At 40.4% G+C, this 20,929-nt stretch overlaps 1 protein-coding gene across 1 annotated transcript; it reads left to right on the top strand.

Annotated features, from left to right (window-relative positions):
- Nucleotides 1-5,934: 5,934 nt before the first annotated feature.
- LOC131225760 (ras-related protein RABE1c-like) lies at nt 5,935-19,568 on the top strand. The gene is made up of 8 exons (XM_058221348.1): nt 5,935-6,140; nt 16,578-16,650; nt 16,732-16,832; nt 17,783-17,848; nt 17,955-18,052; nt 18,129-18,191; nt 18,281-18,373; nt 19,054-19,568. The coding sequence occupies exons 1-8, from the start codon at nt 6,068-6,070 to the stop codon at nt 19,135-19,137; spliced, it is 651 nt and encodes a 216-aa protein (XP_058077331.1). The 5' UTR covers nt 5,935-6,067; the 3' UTR covers nt 19,138-19,568.
- The last annotated feature ends 1,361 nt before the right edge of the window (nt 19,569-20,929 follow it).

Genomic DNA, 20,929 nt, shown 5'->3' with positions numbered 1-20,929 from the left:
AAGAACTCATCCGACTACTTGACACAACTAGTCACGTGATTGACAAACATATGTGCAAATAAGTGTACTAACACACGTGACCTCGAACCACGACACACCACCTCGAGCGTGTTGTGTCATGATTGCAGATACGCTTCGGTTCCTATGCACGTTGCCTTATCTAGCATTGATTATGAGCATGCTCGACATCCTAGGCACAAGAAAGTTCAATCTCACCAATATCGACTTACTTCCCGAGCCTGCTGCGTAAGCTCGAAAGTAGGGGGGCTTCTTTACGAGTAAAAATGGACTGACCAATAAGATAAGGTCAAGTCAGACACTCGCAGTCAGGTCGGATACTTGCGTACAACCTAAGCTCAGACAACATATGTTATGACCAAGGAGCCCCTAAACGGACAAAAAGAAACAACACCCTACTAAGGAAATAGTCTACCCCTCGAGCTTGGTTGCTAGAAGATGAAGTACCTCTGCTTCCATCAGATGTCAAGCTCTTCCATGGTCTCATACATTTTCAAGTTACTGCTTGGATCATCTCTTGAGAACAACTCCTGTCCTATGCGATAACATGAAGATGATGGTCATGCTGGATTTCACCTACATTTTGCTGAGGAAAGGAGCTAGACCTCTGCACTCGGACAAAGGTAGGTTTGCAGGTCGACCATGCGCTTGGTACCGAGGGAAAGCCTATCCACGGTTCACAAGAGATTCTAGGTGAGCAAGCCGCTTTCAGAAGCAACCATATATGTCACCTCAGACTCTCCACCTCGGTTTCTTGCCACGCGCTTTTACTAGTTCTGACCAGGTACCGATTGTCCAGATCTTACCAAACTTACTCATCCGAGATCCTAGCCGAGAATATAGGGAGACGACTACAACACGGGTCTGTCTGAGATCTTCGCCGAAGATCTCGGAAGATTATTGCGATACACCAGGGATCCGAATTCCTCTACAATACGTCCCTGCTAAATAGGGGGATCTCCTTTCACACCACCTCCTTCTCTCACCTATAAATAGGAGAGTCCCTAGTGGTGAATGGTACTCATAATCTAACCCTAAAAACCCCATTCTCTAGTAGACCCAGATTTCCTACCTAACTTAGGTATCGAAGGGTCCCCTGCTACAGCCAGGGTCTCTTTTGTTTTCTCTGTGTGCAGGTACTCGAAGGTCCAGGGAGGGTTAACCAAATTTCCGCATCAACATTCTTATTTTAATATGAAGAAAGAGAGAATTAAATATTGGTTTTTGGACTGAGATTGAACTTAAGACTGAGAAGACAGACATATCTATTTGTTTTGAACATATTGTGCTTGAGAGCCTTGAACAGAGGACAAAGAGCCATTAATAGGGGAAAGGCATAGATTGAGCTAGGGTATCCATAGACAGAGATGGCATGCCAACAAAGAGATAGTAAATCCTATTAGATAGAAGCGGTCTCTAACGAGCCCTTTAAATGTCATGCGTTGGATGAGGAGGACGAGTTGAGTATAAAAGCATAAGAAAGAGGCAAGGGGAATTGGGGGAAATAGAATGCATGTACATGTGCAATGTACAAATGTTGGAATTTAGTGTGAGTCTTCCTCTTTTGAGGAATATCTGACTTCATGGCAAGTCACTTTGGAATATAAGTACTTACAATCCACTCCATCTAAATTATCCAGCGAGTAAATCTCACCATTGATCAATAGACTCACCATTCTACGGCTCACACACTCTGAAAACACTCGACATTATGAGATGTTACTATGTGGTTGAGCGCATGTACCTTTCCATATATATATATATATATATATATATATATATATAAAAGAGGAATGCTCCACTACACACTAGCTCTCATTGGTGCTCATGATAACTTATTGAGAACTCATTTATGGGGATATAAGTCCAAAATCTGAACCTATCACCTGATGTAGCACCATATGTTGCCCCTAGGCTTAACTTTTTACCATTCAAAACTTTGGTGAGCCATTACGGAAGATAGGTGAACCAAGGGAGAAAACTATTTTCTCTTGCTATGGCCTGCAGAGTCGTAAATCAAGGTAAAAGTCGGGCCTCAAGGGTTTCATGGGGTGCTGCATGAGGTGGATGCTTCTAATTTTTGGCTCATATATTAATAAATGAGTTCTCCAAAAGTTCTCACAATACACACACATACACGTGGGAAATGCATAGTTGACTTCATCATGAGGTTGAGTTGTGTGGGCCTAAAGTACTGTTTGTCTAACATCAACACCGTGCATTTGATGGGTCCATGAGTCAGAAAATCTCCGTCCTCTCTTCCCGGGGTGTGGGCACATGAGTCAGGAAATCAATGTGCGGCTACACCGTTCTAGGAAGTGGATTGGCTGGTGTACCACACACCAGATATATAGTTGGTGTATTAACATCAGTGAGCTATGTGGGTCTCATCATGATGTATGTGTCATATTTAAATCATCCATCCATTAAGTGAGCTTGTCATAAGGCTTAAGACGAAAAATAGGACAGATCTAAAGATCATTTGGACCACATTGCAAAAAGCAGTGGGGGATTGAACATCTATCATCGAAACCCTTATGGGGTCACAGAAGTTTCAGATTAATATGAAATTTGTTTTTCCTCTTCATCCATTTATTTTTAACATTAATAACAGATTGGATGGAAAATAAACATTATGGTGGCCCTTACAAATTTTTTAATAGGGAAAATCACTATCCTCGCTGCTATTTTTTGTGTGGTCCATTTGGGTATTAGATATGATTCATTTTCCATCTAATGCTCTAAAATAATCTTAAAAAATAGATGAACGGTGTGGATATAATAAATACATCATTGTGGTCCACGTAACTTTAATCTCCTTTCAACTGTTCATGCAACTCGGCGCTCAAGGAGTGACGGCGCTCGCCTGCGCCCTTGGCCTAGCACGTATCTACACCAGCTATATATCTGTTGTGTGGTACACCAGCTATACCGATGATGTCTCGGCGAGTCCCATCATGAGGTATCTGTTATATCCAAACTGTCCATTCATTTGGCTTAAGGCCTGAGCAGAAAAGTAAGATATATCCAAAGATCAATTGGACCCCATTGCTTTGGGGATTGAATGTCTACCATTGAAACCCTTTCGAGGGTCATAGAACTTTCATATCTCTTCATCCACGTATTCATGACCTTATTAACAGATTGGATGGAAAATAATGTTATGTTGGGCCCTGCGATTTTTTTAACGGTGAAAATCATGATCATAACTGCTATTTTTGGTGTGATTCATTTTAGAATCGGATATGATTAACTTTTTTGCAAAATGCTCAAAAATTATCTTAAGAAATTGATGAACGGTATGGACATAATAAATACATAGTTGTGGGGAACATGTAACTTTGACCTCCTTTGAACCGTTGGTACAACTCGGAGCTGGAGGAGCGTCGGCGCTCATCTACGCCAGCCAATCCAGCTCTATAGCTGGTGTGTGGTACACCAGCCAATCCGCTTCCCTGTAGGACCGAATCCGTGCGGGGTACTTATACTCTGGCAAGTGTGATGATTGATACAAGGGATCTGAGAAACTGTATACCTGGAAACTGTCCAAATGGTAATCTGTCATTGATAGGTCATCGTGATTCGGCAATTAAACTCTCACTAATGGGTATTTGTTTATTGCTTATTCTGGACAATCAACCAGTTCTCATTTCAATCGTTTGTTAAATGTGCACCGTTCATCTAGTAAAAAAAAAATTCGAATCACCTTAAATAATACATATAATCCGCTAAAGTGGGTCACATGATATGGACGGTTCAATTTGAGTTAAGTGCATACGACAGGTACAATCTCTTAGTGCCTGCATATCAACAATTTACACTGCTAGAGTATCAAACTTTCCCAAGAATGATTGATACTTTCCACAAGTACAGCCACTGTACACTCTGCACAAGTATACCTAAAAAACACACCATTGAAACGCACAGCCACTTTTAATGCGCTTTTCCTAAAAATCACAATCCTAACCCCTTATTAGGTGACATTTTCTTTTGAATTTGGACCGTTGGCTATTTCTGGTTTAATTATTCATTCGATGGCCAGTAAGTATTATCTGCAGTAGAATATTTTTTTTCCACTTCTACCTTTCTCCATTGTTCCTCGCTTTGAACGGTTTGGATGAAGGCATGAGCCTGCCACGTGTACGGATATATGTATATATATATTGGAAAAGGTTTTATGGTCGAGCTCATGGGAACCTCCCATGAGGTCGAGCTGTGTGGGCCCCACCATGATGTATATGGAACATCAACACCGTGTATTTCATGGGTCCTCTTTCAATTATGGGATATCTAAAAAATCAGCCGTATACGGAACTTAGGTGGGTCATACCATCTAAAATCATGCGAATACATGCCTAAAACATATAAAAGCACTTGGTGGGGGCTCACCTGAAATTTGGATGCATCTGAAACTTGGTCTGACCACTCATTCAAGTGGGACACACATAATGGATGGGCTGCATTTGTGAACCACATCTCGGTGGGCCCAAAAAATAATTATGAATGTTTTAATGGTGGGTAACCCCTCTCAAATTTTGTACGTGGTGTGGCCCCAAAAGTCACGGATTGACTTGATTTTTAATCCCTGGTCCTACCATGGAATGGTGCATCTGAATGATGGAGTAGATGTTCGACAAACATCATGGTGGGGCCACACTGCTCGACTTCATGGGAAGTTCCCATGAGCTTGACCGCATATATATATATATATATATATATATATATATATATATATATATATATATATATATATATATATATATATACAGTTTGCTTGAGAATACCGCCCACTGTGAATGGACGGACGGTATCCATTGGAACGCAGTCGCCGTTGAGGGCGCGGATGTCATGAGAGAGTCTTTTGCAAAGTTCCTGCGCAAGGATGTTGGGTGGCCCACCAAAGTATTTAATCAGTCTAAAAGTGGGTCTTGTAGGTTTCATAAAATGTTGCATCACTTAGATGGTTCAGATTTTGATATCATATCATGAGAGATGAGTTCTCAAAAAGTTCTCGCGAGAATTTGTGCCCAGGTGTGTGTGTGTGTGTGATATATATATATATATATATATATATATATATATATATATATATATATATATATATATATATATATATATATATATATATTTTGCGTGCGCATGGATCTTGATACTCGCTCAGCTAAGCAAACAACTCCTCACAGCGAAAGCAATAATGACTGCTCGCATGAGATGGACAGTGAAGGTCGCGGCGCACGTGGTAACACAAGCAGGTGCCATGCCACTCATCTGGTAGGCCTCGTGATCAGCAGCCCTGGACCAAAATCAGACGAGTCCAGTTGTCAGGTAGGCCACTGGTCGACCATTGAATATGGACCGTTGTAATTTCTTTCAGCCATTCAATCTTCTCAAACAAGCAAGGCCCATCTGATGAACGGGTCCCATCTACAATATTCGCTACCTTATGCATGTTCTGGATCGGTCACACGTGTCCGTTGTAGTACCGTGTACCCCAACACCCGATTCCTTCGCGCCAGCGAGTACACCCGAGTCGTCGTCCTGAAGTTATTTTGTCTATGTTGCGACTGATTCCAAGCGTGTGTCGCCATGCACTGGGGCCAAAATGATGAGATGGTCCAATGATTTGAACCGTCTATATTCTCTGTACTACCATAAATAAGCTATTACTCGATAATCACACATCAGTGAAGATCTTAACCTATGATTTTTAGAGTTGAATGCAAGCCATTCAAAATGCTCTGGTCATTGTTCTAAATTAATCTATAGATACGGATGGTAGAAGTAATCCGTTCGGTGTATAATTCCTGTAATTGTCTGTATATCATAGACTACTCAACATGGACGGTTCCGATCATTGGAACGCAGCAAGTGGGCCCCAGTGGCTAGCGACCTATTCGTCTTGACAGAGGCAAAACGAACTCTTCCCTGCAAAGAGAAGGAATTAACTGGAGTCAGAGCTGGGTTTGGGGTTAGATCGAAACGGAGAGAGAGGAGTCTCCTTCTCCAACAGGTAACAGCTTCCGTTTGATCGAAAAGCAACGAACAAGATATGGCAGCGGCCCCTTCGCGAGCTCGGGCCGATTACGATTATCTCATAAAGCTTCTGTTGATCGGAGATAGCGGCAAGTCTTTCTTATTATTTTTTTTTCCCAATTTTTATTGATTTTGACGGAGAATCGTCTTTTCTTTTCTCTTCCATTTGATTATTTAAGTGAGAATTCTATCATTCTTATCGTGTTTCTCTATTCTTCTCGGATCATCAAATCATGAGGTTCGCTAGGGTGGCCAGCGTGCGGCATGCTCATAGGGTAATTGGAACCGTTGATCAGGTGGGCCACTGATGGCATATGGGATCGATGGATTGAATAACTACTGATGGTCCCTCAATCACGCAAGCAGGGAAAGAAAGGAGAAGGGGAATTCAGGGAAATCTGATATATTTGGCTTGCAATTTGCAATCCAAACACCCAAACTAATACAACTAGATCAAGGAAGAAACTAATTATAATGAAGTTCAACGTACCAATTGAAAGTTCAAATCACACAAGAGAAAGATGCAAGAAACGGTGAGCAAGCTCAACAGTCTTGTCTTATACTAAAGTTCACTACTTCCCCCTCAACCCACTACTGTAGAGAAACAAGAGAACTTGCTCACATAAAATATCATTCGACTTAGTCTCAGGGCCTCTGCGTTATTTTTAATGAGTGTTTACAAGGTTTCCTCCTTGAGAAAATCTCTAGCATAATCTAAGAAATCTAAAAATAGAATTCTTTGTTAGCCAAGATTCCTAAAATAAAGAACCCTTAAACGTGAAAACCTAATAATACTTATTTCCTACATGGAGATATTTTTCCTAACATTGAGATATGAGATAAAGGAAATTAGAATAAGTTGAAAAAGGCAATGGGGCCTTTTCTCCTGCTCATGTGTGGAGTGTATACATGTGGGATATGACGCGATTGTATCAATTCCACTTGGCTTGGAAAAACTTGGCTCTGTTGAGTTAACGACCAGTGTTTTAAATATCGACAATATTGGCCGATATATCCCACAATATATCTTATATCCCACCTATGCGATACAAAATGCACAAGTAATGTGATATATCCCACATGTTTGATCCAACGAGCATTTTTGATTTTCAATCCTTTTTTTTTTGGCCTATAAATCATGTTAAATCAGTGTCAAATTGTTATAAATCCATGAATTTTTTTTCTTCATATTTTGTATGAAAAATCATAGATTTAGAGCTTCGATTTCGAGATTTGGAGGAGATGGGCCGAGTTGTTGAAAATTGAAAAAAAAAAAAATCAAAATTTCTCAATTTCTCGCAAATCAGTTGCAATCTTTGTGTCCAATCATAAATTCAAACATTTATGTAACCTAATCTAGCGATTCTTTTTTCGTTTTTGAATGTATTGCTTGTGTTTCCACACGTTTTCTTATATTTATAAATTATATGAATAAACTTTGAATATACTTGCATCAATTCAGTTAGACAACGCATAAATAGGACTCCATATAAAGAAAACCTATTATGTGCACTTGTTTTTTTTTTTTTTTAATATTTTGATTTATAAGTGTGTATTGATTTCTTTTTTTAACAATCACTGAAGTTTCATTGAAAAATTCGACCAATTTCCCAGTGTTTCCAATAACATCGGTACATTATGTGATACAATTGATATATCCCATGCGATAATTGATACGTATCCGTATCCCAAGAATGCGATATGTAATGCAATACTGATATTTTAAACACTGTTAATGACAATGTACTCATAGAGCTCATGGTTGATGTGCTTGAAATTGCAAGCTGAGATCCATGTGTTGTCAGATCTCGATTAGTCCCTCCACTTGACGAGAGACTTTTGATACCCTCCTTAATGTGTAGAAACTATCTGATCGTCCAACATGTCTTCAATAATTTCTTTAAACTAGCATGGTACCTCGGGTTATCTTGTTAGTTCATTATGTCGTGCTCTCGTCTTAATGATATCCAAAATAAACTATAAAGTCTTCCACATCGAAAAATGGGTTGGTCTTCGTTGTGGGTTGAAGCTCGATCAACTTATGATCTCATGAATTGATTCGATCACCAACCAAACATCGAAGAAGATTCCCAAGAATGCGATTGTCGACCTTGGTCTGTTCATCTGTTTGCGGATGACAAGCACTTGAGAATTCTAATTTAGTTCCCGTTTTAGACCACGGAGTTCATCAAAAGTAGCTCATAAACTTATCATATAATTGATGTGGGCGCATCTTGGTGTGACTCCAAGGATTCACCGTATCTCCACACTGGGGGTTGGGTGGCCAACGAGGTGGGGCCTGTGAGATGCGGGATGGCCACGAGGTAGGACCCATTGTGAGACCGTGTGATTCGGGGACCTGTGCGATGCGGGGTTGCCCATAGTGAGGACTCGCTTGGGTTTGCCTGGGATAGCCAGAATATAGGGATAAATCAGTACTCCAACAACTCTGGGGCTTTTAGTGTATTGACCGGCTGTCTGCTATCAAAGTGGTATTAGAGCAGAAGCTTAGGGATTGAGTCTCCTCACCGATGTAGGTGGATGACGCTGGGGCATCTTGGTGCAACTCTAAGGATGCACCATATCTCCGCACTGGGGTGGGGTGGCCCATGAAGTGGGGCCTGTGAGATGCAGGATGGCCACGAGGTGGGACCCATTGTGGGACCGTGTGATTCGGGGACCTGTGCAACGTAGGGGTCGCCCACAGGGAGGACTCGCTTGGGTTTGCTTAGGAGAGCCAGAATATAGGGATAAATCAGTACTCCAACAACTCTGGAGCTTTTGGTGTATTGGCTGGTTGTCTGCTATCAAAGTGGTATCAGAGCGGAATCCCAGGGATCGAGTCTCATCGTCGATGTGGGTGGATGATGCAGATGCATCTTGGTGCGACTCCAAGGATGCATCGTATCTCCACACTAGGGATGGGGTGACCCACGAGGTGGGGCGTGTGAGATGCATGATGGCCACGAGGTGGGACCCATTGTGAGATCGTGTGATTTGGCGACCCGTGTGACGCGGCGGTTGCCCACGGGAAGGACTCGCCTGACTTTGCCTAGGAGAGCCAGAATATAGGAATAAATTGGTACTCCCCCAGCAGCTCTGGAGCTTTTGGTGTATTGGCCGGTTGTCCGCTATCAATAATAAGATTCAATTGTCTTGGGAACACATGTAGACGAATCACCTCCTTGAAGAAAATATTAGCATGTATCTAATGTCTTATTACAAGGGATGTAATGGGCCATCTTAGAAAACTTGTTAACTACGACATATATAGAGCCATAGCCATGTTCGGTAATCCCAGAATGAAATCCATGCTAATGTCTTCTCAGGGAGCCTTTGGCATAGGCAGTGGAATAAAAAGACTGGTCTTCTGCTTGCTATCTTTACCTAGCTAACATACTCAACATTGTTGAATGGCAATTCCAATATATTTCTTTAAACCTGACAAGTAGAAACGGTCCTCGATAAGGGTTGATCTTTTTTCAATCCTAAAGTGACCACCGAGGCCAACCATATGAAGCTCTCCTATCACAAACTCTCACAAGGAGCTTTTAGGAAGACGCAACCTCATATCATGGAATAAGTACCCATCCCGCAGATTATATCGTGGGCACTCGGTACTTACACTTGTGGAGAGTGTTGAAAATACCTTCATAAAATCATCATTTGCTGCACAATCTTTTTTAAATTCCTTGAACCAAAAAATGGAGATGAATTTTGGCTGAGGGCACCTACTTCCTTATTTTCTATGACAGCCTAGTGTTTCAGATTGAATGTAAGCACTCCACTTTGCATGTTATGCGCTAAATTTATTCAGGGAATTCAAATAATGCAATGCTTCATGATTGGAATATAACACAAACTCCCGTTGAATGAGGTGATGATGCCATGGTTTTAAGCCTTTACAACAACTTAAAACTCCGTGTCGTATGTAGAATACTTATTTTGTGCCTTGTTGAGTTCACTGAAGAAGGCATGTTCTTCCTAACTGAAGACGCCAATTATGCCTTCGTGGGATGCATCGTAGGCACCCTTGTATTATATCTTCACAAAATTAGAAAGCATAAGCACTAGAGCTTCCATCATTTTTCGCTTGATTTCTTTAAATGCCTTTATTGCTGCTTTCGTCCACTCAAAAGTACCAGCCATTGTAGGCTTGTACATTCAGTAATGGGCACCATGATGGAACTAAAGTTCTGGATAAACCTTCAATAAAATATTGCTAACCCAAAATAATAGCCTTTTCTTTTAAGGATCAACCCTCATGCCTTCCACTAACACGACGAACCCTAGAAAGACCATGTAGGGATTTATGAAGATACACTTCTTTAAATTGATGTGGAGTTTCTCATGGCGTATACTTTCATCACTTGCAAAGATGGATCAAATTATCTTCTCGTGAACAACTGTAGATGAAGATGTCGTAGAAGTACGAAACGATGAACTTGCCTATGAATGGCCATAAATTTGCACTCATCATCGCCATGAATGTACTAGGTGCAGTTGTCAAGCTAAAAGGCATGACTGGCCACTGATACAATCTATCATTTGTTTTAAAAGTAATCTTCCATTTATCCTCATGATCAATTCTTATCTAGTGATACCCACTTCGCAAATTGATCTTCGAAAAGATTGTAGCATTTGCCATCATATCCATCATGTCACTTATTCGTGGAATTGGAAAACAGTACTTTATCATTGTCTTGTTGATGGTGTGGCTATCAACACACACTTGTCAATTGCAATCTTTCTATGCCATCAACAATGCTAGTGCAACAAACAACTAAGGCTTTCATGAATGAAACCCTTGGCTAGCAATTCCTTCAACTATCGATGAAGCTATGCATGCTATGCTGAGTTCATTCAATATGTTGGGAGATTTGGTAATGGCACTTCGGGTACTAAATCAATCGTGTGCTTTTTGTCACATATGGGTGGAAGCTCAGTAGTGGTTCGTTAGGGATCAAATTCTGAACTTGGGACATAATGTTTTGAATCTCAGGCAGTTGGGTAGAAACTTCACTAGTTGGATCAATGTTGGATTCACATCCTACCAGAGCATACATGATTTCTTGTTCTTGACTTTCCTCTACGAATCAAGCTACACTGAATATTGTGGAAGTCAACTTTGCCTCTTTGGGTTTGTCATCTCTCATAGGTTTGAGAGTGGTGATCTTTCCTTTGCACATTAAGTTGTACATGTTCTTGTGACCTTCATAAATCACATCTCTATTGTGTATCCATGGGCACCCCAACAACATATATGTGACTTTCATTGGAATGATGTCAAACCAAAGTGATTTTTTGTAATGACTAAAGGAGAAGTTCACTAAGTACTGCTCAATCACGGGAATGAATGTGTCATTCACCCATGAAATCTTATATGGCTTAGTATGCTTTTGAGTCTTTAGCTTTAACCTGTCCACTATGCTTTACAAGGCTACCTTTATACTGTTGTCTTCGACAAAATGGCCTCAACAACCGTACCACCACATGATACTTATGTATGGAAGATGTTGATTCTCAACCAGTCTTCTTGGGCCTCCTTTTTGGTGCCGTTAGAATCCTCTTAACCACCAACGATAACTTAGTTTCCTTAAGGCCATCTATGCCTTCCTCAGGTTCCGGATCCTCACCTTTCGGATCACTTTCATGTTCACCTTCCTCTGTCTTCAACAAAGTCCTTTTTGAACCATTTATCTCTTGTATAATGCAAAATTGGAGATTGCAAGGGGGAATACTCTATTGCATAATGTTTGTGACCACCACACTTGAAACAAGTGTTGATTGACCTCCCTTTTGTTGGCACAATAGACTTTCCCTTTGTGTCAACGTCTTGGGAAAGAGGATTCACCCGCTTATTGGGACCGGGAGTGTTAAAGGTGGAATTTTACCAATTTTGTAATCCCTAATGAAAATTATTGTGGGGAGCAATTGGTTGCGAACGTGCTATGGAGCCACTAGCAGTATGGTGGTCGAGTGTGTTGCCCTCAACTTGAGGGCTAGTGTGTTTTGCCACTAACTTCTACTCCTGCACTTTTCAGACCATCTGCTATGCTTCGCTCACAATGTTGACCAGTTCTCTTTGAATATCTAACTGTAGTCCATTGTAATAACGCGACACTTGTTGCTTTCCCATCTTTGTTAGGTGGCAATGGATAACCAATTCAGAATAACACTATGCATATTCCTACACAATCAGATTGCCTTACTGCAGTGTGGGGAGCTCCTAGATGGAAGCCACGATGTTGCAAGTTTTCTTCGACAGCCAGGCTTGGGCTGCGCTTTAAGTTTTAGGAGTAGCAAAACGCAGCTTGATGGCTTCTTCTCCATCGACTTTAGCCAATCAATGAAAACCTTGGGATCTAGATTACCATAATAATATGTAATTTTAATCTTGACATGCTTGGTGAGATGGATTGCAAGGTTTGTGGTGAAGGGATGAAATAACAAGCTGGTTTAGGGAACTCTTTTGAGGACATGTTTGGGTTCAATAGGCCAAAAGGACGTGGTTGGATGTAGTAAGAAAAGACTTTGTGACCTATGATTGTATTGTAGGTATGGCCCTTGATAGATGGAACGGCAGAACATGATTCATAGCCAACCCCAGTTAATTGGGATGTAGATGGTGATGATGATTAAACAGCTCTCGAGGAATGCTCTTATTGACAAATTTAATTACTTGCTTAACAAAATCCTTTAATTTAGTTGTTACATAGGTCATATTAATGTGGGAAAACAAGAGATAAACATATAAACATCATAAAACAAAGGTGTAACCTGCATTGACATTGACACATCACATGAAGTAGTGCCTAACTACTTTCCCTTAGTTTGGGGGGGAGGGGTGCTCATGAATGAGTAAGAAGATGTAAGAATCAGCAAACTACAAATACATCGTCATTATTGGTTAAGATGAAGAGGGTAAATAATCAGTTCAAGGATACAAGACTTACATACCAAATTTCCTTCTCACCTTATTAGATAGTCATTCACCAATTTTAAGGCAAAGAATTTCTGATATATTCAACACATTCTCTCCATCATACTCTAGCACTTCTCCCCTATATGATAATAATTTGGCATTTTTTCTTTTCACTTGTAATCTCACCCCAATATCATGTGTGTAATAAATTTGAAACTAATTTGCAATAAATTCTTGTTAGTCATATCGAAGGCATATTTCAACACAACTTCTATTGCCTCGACAACACTATTTATGGTTTCCCAGCTTCTTGAACAAGCGCAATGGTTTTTCCCCCTCCAGTAGGGTCATGATGAATGAAAGTAGATATATCATATTTACTATCCTTTCTCACCCATTTGTTCTCTTTATCTAATACACAAGCGTCTTCTAGTGCCCTGGGTCTGGCTGAATAAATCATTGTTGAATCATCAATAATGTCATTCGGAAAGTCACAGAGAAGTATTTTTGGGCAGATGTGGATTCTTGTGTACAGATGCCACCATCTCCGCCAATTCCAATTCATCCAAAATAAACCAATCAGATGTATATTTTCCACATTAATAAACATATCTTTTCAAAGTCCGCTACTGCCAAAACTGATGATTCAGACATCTTTTGGGTGGTTTGAAATCTATATATTTGGTTTTTTTGTCTGCGCAAATTGTTGCCCATCTAAGCATTAACTTGCATGAGCCGCGATCATGCTAAAATTTCACATGAATCAGTGATAAAATGTAGCCAATTCACGGAAACTTTGTACATCACTAATAATTTTAGATGTAGGCCACTTGAGTATAGCTTTTGCCTTTCTCTTATCTACATGAGTCCCATCTTTAAGGGTGCAAATGGGTTGGATGGGATTGGCTTGAGGGCAGCCTCAGACCCAGCTGATTTAATAATTGGGTTGGAACTCATGCCCCAAACCCTACCCATCAAAATTCAGGCTGCGTCTGGGTCGGGTCCAAGTAAAAAAAGCCAACCCATTTATTTAATGGCTTGGGCCTAGGTATAGGACCCAAACCCCACCCATTTATCTCATGGGTCAGTTATAAAAGTTACAAGTGGGTTTTCATGCAAATAATATTCCAACTACCTTAGTTGTATCAAGGTTTAAATCAGATGAGATTCCAGAGCAGATGGTCCTCCAAAAGGAAGTTTCCAAAATCCAAAATGCCCATTTCAAGTGGGTTTTCATGCAAATAATGTTCCAACTATGTTAGTTGTATCAAGGTTTAAATCAGATGAGATTCAAGAGCACATGGTCCTCCAAAAGGAGGTTTCCAAAACCCAAAATGCCCATTTCAATTTCCAACTTACCAGATCTATATCCAGGGATCAAAATCCAGTTATCAAAAGTGGAACTGTACAACCACTTTAGTTTCATAGATCCTGCTACAACATATCCCAATCTGTCTTTCCCATTGCCACCCCACCCAACGTCCCGACCTTTTCCGACAAGTGATCAAGATTTTGACGTCTTCCTAGAAGTGATGTTCCGGGATTTTGCACATACCTACCTATGGTTGGGTTTATTGATTGTTGGATCTTATACAATTCCTAGTCTTCCACTTGCCTTGGGTAGTATTAGTAATAATTAATCAACCAAATGCTTAGACTTCCCTATTCTCACATTAATTAACTACTTTTTTCTAGATCTTGGTTGGGTCTGGGCTTGGGTTGGGTCCATTTTAGGATGGCCCAAATTGGACCCCTCTAAAAACCAAATTCAGGTTGGGTTGATTTTAAAAGGTCTAAGACCCGGCCCATTTAGTGATTCAATTTGAACTTTTGGACCTAGACTTGCTCCATGTATTGTCAGGTTGGGTCCAGTTAACCATTGGGTCAGGCCTACCCATCTCCACTAACCAAATAGCATAAGAAAACAAGGCTATTGGTTATAAAGTTGCACTCTATGAGATTCGCATACAACTCCCTTTGCAATACAATTACCACATCTCGCAAATGTTGCTCATGCTCCTCGCTTGTGCTATAAATGAGAATGCCGTCAAAATACACGAAAACAAATTCCCCACGAAGAGTCAATAGTACTTGATTCGTCAACCTCATAAATTTAATTGTATCATTTGACAACCCAAAGAGCATAACCAACCACTTGTATGGCCACTTGTTTATTTAAAAGTAGTTTTTCATACATCGCTTAGTCTTATGTGTATTTGGTGACACCCGCTATGCAAGTCAATCTTACAAGAGATTCTCGACCTGGCTAACATATTGAGCCTGTCATCCAAGCCTGGAATGGGAACTGATACTTTATAGTTATCTTATCTATGGCCCTACTATCCATGCTTGTTCTCCAGCCACGGTCTTTTTTCGGTGTTGAAAGTGTACAAATGGCATATGGATACCAGCTCTCCCATAGTAAACCCTTTTGCAATAAATCATTCACTTGTTATAGTTCATCATGCTCTTTCAGATTCATCCGATAACGAGCTAAGTACATAATCCAGAAGATGGCAAACACAATCCAGAAGATGGCATCAGACCTAACGGTCAATGGAACTCAAAAATATTGACCACGTGGATCCCACCATGCCATGCGTCACTTGAAGGTGGGACTAAACTCCATTGATGACGGATGTAGACTTATGTTTCTACACCAATAATGATCAGCATATAGACAAATTCGAGAAGCTCCATTACAAACAAATCAAGCTTTCATCCGCTGCCACCTAATCCATATAAGATGATATTTCGACATCCTAATCCATATCTTTCTTTCCAGTCCATATCACATCTTTCTAGTCCATCACATTACATTTTCGCTCATCGTGACGGAGAAAAAGTATGGCATCCATTGGGTTACTGACCAATTTTTTCCCCCTTTGTGGGGGTCAAGGCAATCACCACCATTGTGTTTGTGAATAGATTTCGTTGAACCCTATCAATCCTAATATATTTCATCGAAATTGGAAATCTTGTTGAGCCCTTTCTTTGCTTCTCACCCCTGCAATTTTCGGAAACAGAGGAACCTTGATAAAGTTTGGCAAAATGCTAAATAAATATAGGCAACTTAATGCCAATTGGATGGTGTATACCCAGACTAAGTAGATGAAGTTGACTGTAAAAGAGGAATTTTCTGGACTATTAGGTCCAGACTGAGATCTGGAGGAAGTGCTAATAGATGCGACGAGAGTCGCAAGTCTACATGTTATTAATCCATGATGCCTATTTGCTTTGGATCAATGCTTGCAGACTGGAGTTTACCTAGTTATTTCTTTCATGCTGTTACTTTCTATAAGCCCCTTTCAACTGTTTTACCATTGCTGCATTGTTTTAACCGTTTGAGCTTCATATTAAAATAGAAGTTCTTTTTAATCTTCTTTGATTGGGTGCTTGGTGTACCCATCTTTTCAATTTTTGGTCTTTATAACTGCGGTCGGTTAAAGCCCTGCTTTGTTGTTCTTCTTCAGGTTTGCATTGACTCTTGGCTTATCAAGCAAACTGTGTGATCTTAAGATGTTACAAGGATGAACTTTCTTTTTATTACACCTGTTTTCTCTTGTCAATTTATTTGTAATATTTTAGTTCAACTCTGCAGGTGTTGGAAAGAGTTGCCTGCTGTTGCGTTTCTCCGATGATTCTTTTACTACTAGTTTCATTACCACAATAGGGTGTGTAATCTAAACATTTGATTTGGAGTGCCTGGTAGTATATCATTCTGCTTTCTAAAGTTTGGATGATCCCTTTATTAGGATCGACTTCAAGATTAGGACCATCGAGCTTGATGGGAAGCGTATTAAACTGCAAATATGGGATACAGCTGGTCAAGAACGTTTCCGTACTATTACCACAGGTAATTTTATGACATTTAAGAAAGAAAGAAAAATAATAGAAAAGATTGGTTCAGTAGCAGGAGTTTCTGAACTCTCTCTCTCTCTCTCTCTCTCTCTCTCTCTCTCTATATATATATATATATATATATATATATATATATATATATATACAGCACTCTATTTGAGAATATTACACTTTCACTAGTGCTATTGGGGTTAAGTGATCCAAAACAGTTGATGTGATGGGGCCTGATGTAGATGACCCATGCACCAAAAGTCTCCCAGACTAGAAGATCCTAGGCATTGAATCTTTGGCCTTCTCGACTGATGTGGACCATCATGCTAATAAAAAGAAGAACATCACTTTTTTTTTGGAAGGTAGCACCATCACTTTATTTCCCCATTAAGCATAGTGTCTGGCCACCAAATGAAGGGTTAATGTTTTGCCATCATGGGGAATTTTGGTGCTGTGGCCATCTATTGTTTGGTCCAGCATATCAGTTGTTTGGATTCCTGATCGATGGGCCCTGTTTGTAAAAATTGAATGCCCAAGTGAACTGTGCAAACTTGGGCCCTGATGTTGATGGCCCATGCACCTAGGCCCCCAGACTGGAAGATCTTAGCTGTTAAATCTTTGGCCTTTGCTTGATTGAATGTGTACCGTGAAATTATCCCAAAAAGGACCATCAATCATATCACCACCAAAGTGTTACATTTTGCAATCTTGTAAATTTTTGGTGCAGTGGCCATGTACGGTTTTGACCAGTATTTTGGATTACTGAACCATGGGCCATGCTCGTAAAAACCGAATACATAGGTGAAGTTCACCTACTGGAGTGAGCATTGTGTAATAACCCTCTTCCACGACACTTTTTTCACTTTTAAATCAAACTTTATTGTCTTATGATCTTGACTATTTTTATGTTTTCCCATTCATCTTTTTTTATTCAGTTCATTATTTCCCATGTAGCTTATTACAGGGGAGCCATGGGCATTCTTCTAGTGTATGATGTCACGGACGAGTCTTCTTTCAACAGTATCCACATCTTCTTTTGTTCTTTATTCTCTCTGTTTTAAAATTTTCTAGATTTTCAAATTTCAAATGCAATAATTAGTTGTGTGAACTCATTGAAAATGTGTAGACATTCGGAACTGGATCCGTAACATTGAGCAACATGCATCTGACAATGTTAACAAAATATTAGTGGGCAACAAGGCAGATATGGATGAGAGTAAGAGGGTAAGCTCTGTTCGAATTATCTCATTGCTTTCCTTTTAGATGATGTGCTCATGATATTAGTTGACTTATTCTACAGGCTGTGCCGACGTCACGGGGCCAGGCACTAGCTGATGAATATGGCATTACGTTCTTTGAGACGGTGAGTTGAATTGACATATGCTCTCACAGATCCCATTCTCATCTCTCCACTGTTGCAATGATATTATGATCCACCCCTTTTGTCTACAGAGTGCGAAAACAAACTTCAACGTGGAGCAGGTTTTCTTTTCCATTGCTAGAGACATAAAGCAAAGGCTTGCTGAGAGTGACTCCAAAGCTGAGGTATGGCCCTGCTATAAGCATGGTATTCAGTAATGGTAACGGCTGGCTGTATGGATGTTACAGCCCTGTAACTGTCTAATTTTTTGAAGGAAAAAAAAAATCCATTGCTACTGTTTTGCCCTGTATTGGCCCATTACGGCCCCATAAAGGTCGTTAAGGCTGATGCAGGCCTGTTACCAGCCAGTCTTTCTTCCAGATTGGGCATTACAGCTCTATATTGTGTAATGAGTCCCACCATTACCATTACGTAACCTTTTTGAATACCTTGCAGGGTTGGATTCACAATCCTACCCTTGGCACAAGTTCATGAAATCTGAGCTGTTTGTTAGGTTGCCTCAGTATGTATGTGCTGTGGCAGTCAACTGGTCTGGTCATCAGGAGGGCCGAGGGCCTTATGTTTTCTTTGATGCAGGCACTGGTCACTTTTTTCTTTCCGTCCATTTTTCCTTACACAGTGACCCACCTGATGATGCCCATGCTAGGCTAACATTCAGGCCACAGCACATACTCAGTGGGTCCTATGAAAAGACGGCTTGGATCGCTCATGCATGGAAATAGTAGGATGAAGATTCACACTTTCCAAGCCTACACATTTCCCCGAAGGTGTATGTTATGCTTTTTGAACTTGTTCTGGTACAATGGGGGTTTTGCAAGTTAAAACATATTTTCATCTTATGTAGCCACAAACAATCAAGATCAGTAAGCCAGATCCAGTTAAGGGTTCTGGCACAGCTCCAGAGAAATCTGCTTGCTGCAGTACTTGAAGGTTCACGAGTAAGGATCGACCTGGGTTTTTCACCCGCATCTGCCAGTCATATGACTAGGGAATTGTATCGCTGTTGCTGAGGCACCCTGGGTGGCACCTATATCACTGTATTACTGTTTTCTCACCTTGTATTTTCCCCCTCAGTTTGATTGTAGAGTCCTTCAAATGCTTTATAGGCTTTGGGAGATGCTTGTCCTGCAGTTAGTGGGTCTCTATAGTCTTATTTGGATTCTTTCTCATTTAGATATGGACATCTCTCTCCTTTGGTCTGAACTATCACCGACCAATCTCTGGTTGGCTGTATTTCATTTTCATTTCCTTAGAAACAAAGTGTGTATATTGTACTTCCATGATGCATATATTTGCTTGTACTCTCGTTAATACTTGCTGTTGGTACCAAAAGGGAAGTGCAGGATCGTGTTCTCAGTACATTGTCTTCTTGACATTTATCTCTTACAATTGATTCAATTCATCTAGAAATTATGGTTTTGCAAGAACCCAGAGATGATACTACAATGCATATATTGTGCACTTTTACTGACTGTGTAAGTGGGCAAGGACAAGTTGAAATCCCTTTTTCTAACTGAAAAATACCACTGTTTACTTGAAAATCAGCTGAATCGCTATGAGACTTCCAACAAGATACACATGCTTCTAAGAATGAGACTAGAGATGGACAACTGAACCGTTCATGGCACTCACCAAAATCCCAACGAAGGTTGCTTTGAAAAGCTTCATAGGGACCTTTCGGCGGGGAAAGAGTGAGACCACAAATACCACCCTGCGAAGCACGATTATGTCAAAAGAGAGAGAGAGAGAGAGTAATGCGCACACGCTAGGCTTTCAACCGGCTCAAGTAACAAGCCAGAGAAATATAATGAGCAATTGGGGGGAAATTGGTTGGGTTTTTAACTTTTGGGTGGTTATTTGATACTCTGCTAGAATATGACAATTGGTATGCAGGCAGGCAGAAATTGTACATGTGGCACATGTAAAGTTAAATTAAACGTGCTAAAGTAGAACCCGCTATCGCGCTAAGCAATGCTATTAGTTGTTTTTTTATTTTAAACCGTCATCAATCTCACAATCAGATGATCCGTAAATTTTTTTATTAACGATGCATCTAAACTCAGAACGGCTGTTTGGACGTTTTTAATTTGATTACTTGAACTCCATATATGGAGTTACATAGTAATTTCTAAGTGCCTGCGTATTATATATCACAAGATCAGAGTATCAAAAGTCTCTCTTTTAGCGAACCTTTATTAGCGTTGCTTGTCTTGGCGAGCTACAGTTAAGAGTAGATACTCACCCATTGAAACCTTCGTGATCATTTATAGGGCCATTGGGAGGTGGTTAGACATACAGCCCATCCATTGTGTGTCCCACCTGAATGAGAGGTCACACTAAGTTTTAGCTGTATCAAAAACTCAGGTGGGCCCTACCAAGTGGTTTTATTTGTTTTAGGCACAATTTCATATGGTTTCAGATGGTATGGCCCAGTTGAGTTCCAGATATGGCTGATTTTTGGAATATCCATGACCTAAGGGATGCAGCAAATGCAGTGTGGATGTCCAACACGCCCCATGGTGGGGCCCATAGAGCTCGATCTTATGGGAAGCTCTGATAAGGTCAACCTCATACGATTTTCCACATGTATTTCGCTGCTTGTATTTTCTCTCTTCATTCTCCTCGACTCCTACCTCTGACTGTACTGAAGTACCAGGTTTTCTAGGTTGCCTTTTGGTGCTAACTTTTTCATGGACTGTCCTTGAGCCAGATTCTCACTT

This window comes from Magnolia sinica, chromosome 14, assembly GCF_029962835.1.
Source record: "Magnolia sinica isolate HGM2019 chromosome 14, MsV1, whole genome shotgun sequence".
NCBI lineage: Eukaryota > Viridiplantae > Streptophyta > Magnoliopsida > Magnoliales > Magnoliaceae > Magnolia > Magnolia sinica.
Note: the sequence above shows the minus strand (reverse complement) of the source record. Positions and strands in the feature narration are given on the sequence as shown.

Bases quoted from the DNA above. Each gene is read 5' to 3' on its own strand.
- LOC131225760 (XM_058221348.1), top strand. From the start codon at position 6,068: ATGGCAGCGGCCCCTTCGCGAGCTCGGGCCGATTACGATTATCTCATA. The intron at 16,651-16,731 runs GTGTGTAATCTA...TCCCTTTATTAG, and splicing joins AGTTTCATTACCACAATAGG to GATCGACTTCAAGATTAGGA. The intron at 18,192-18,280 runs GTGAGTTGAATT...TTTTGTCTACAG, and splicing joins GCATTACGTTCTTTGAGACG to AGTGCGAAAACAAACTTCAA.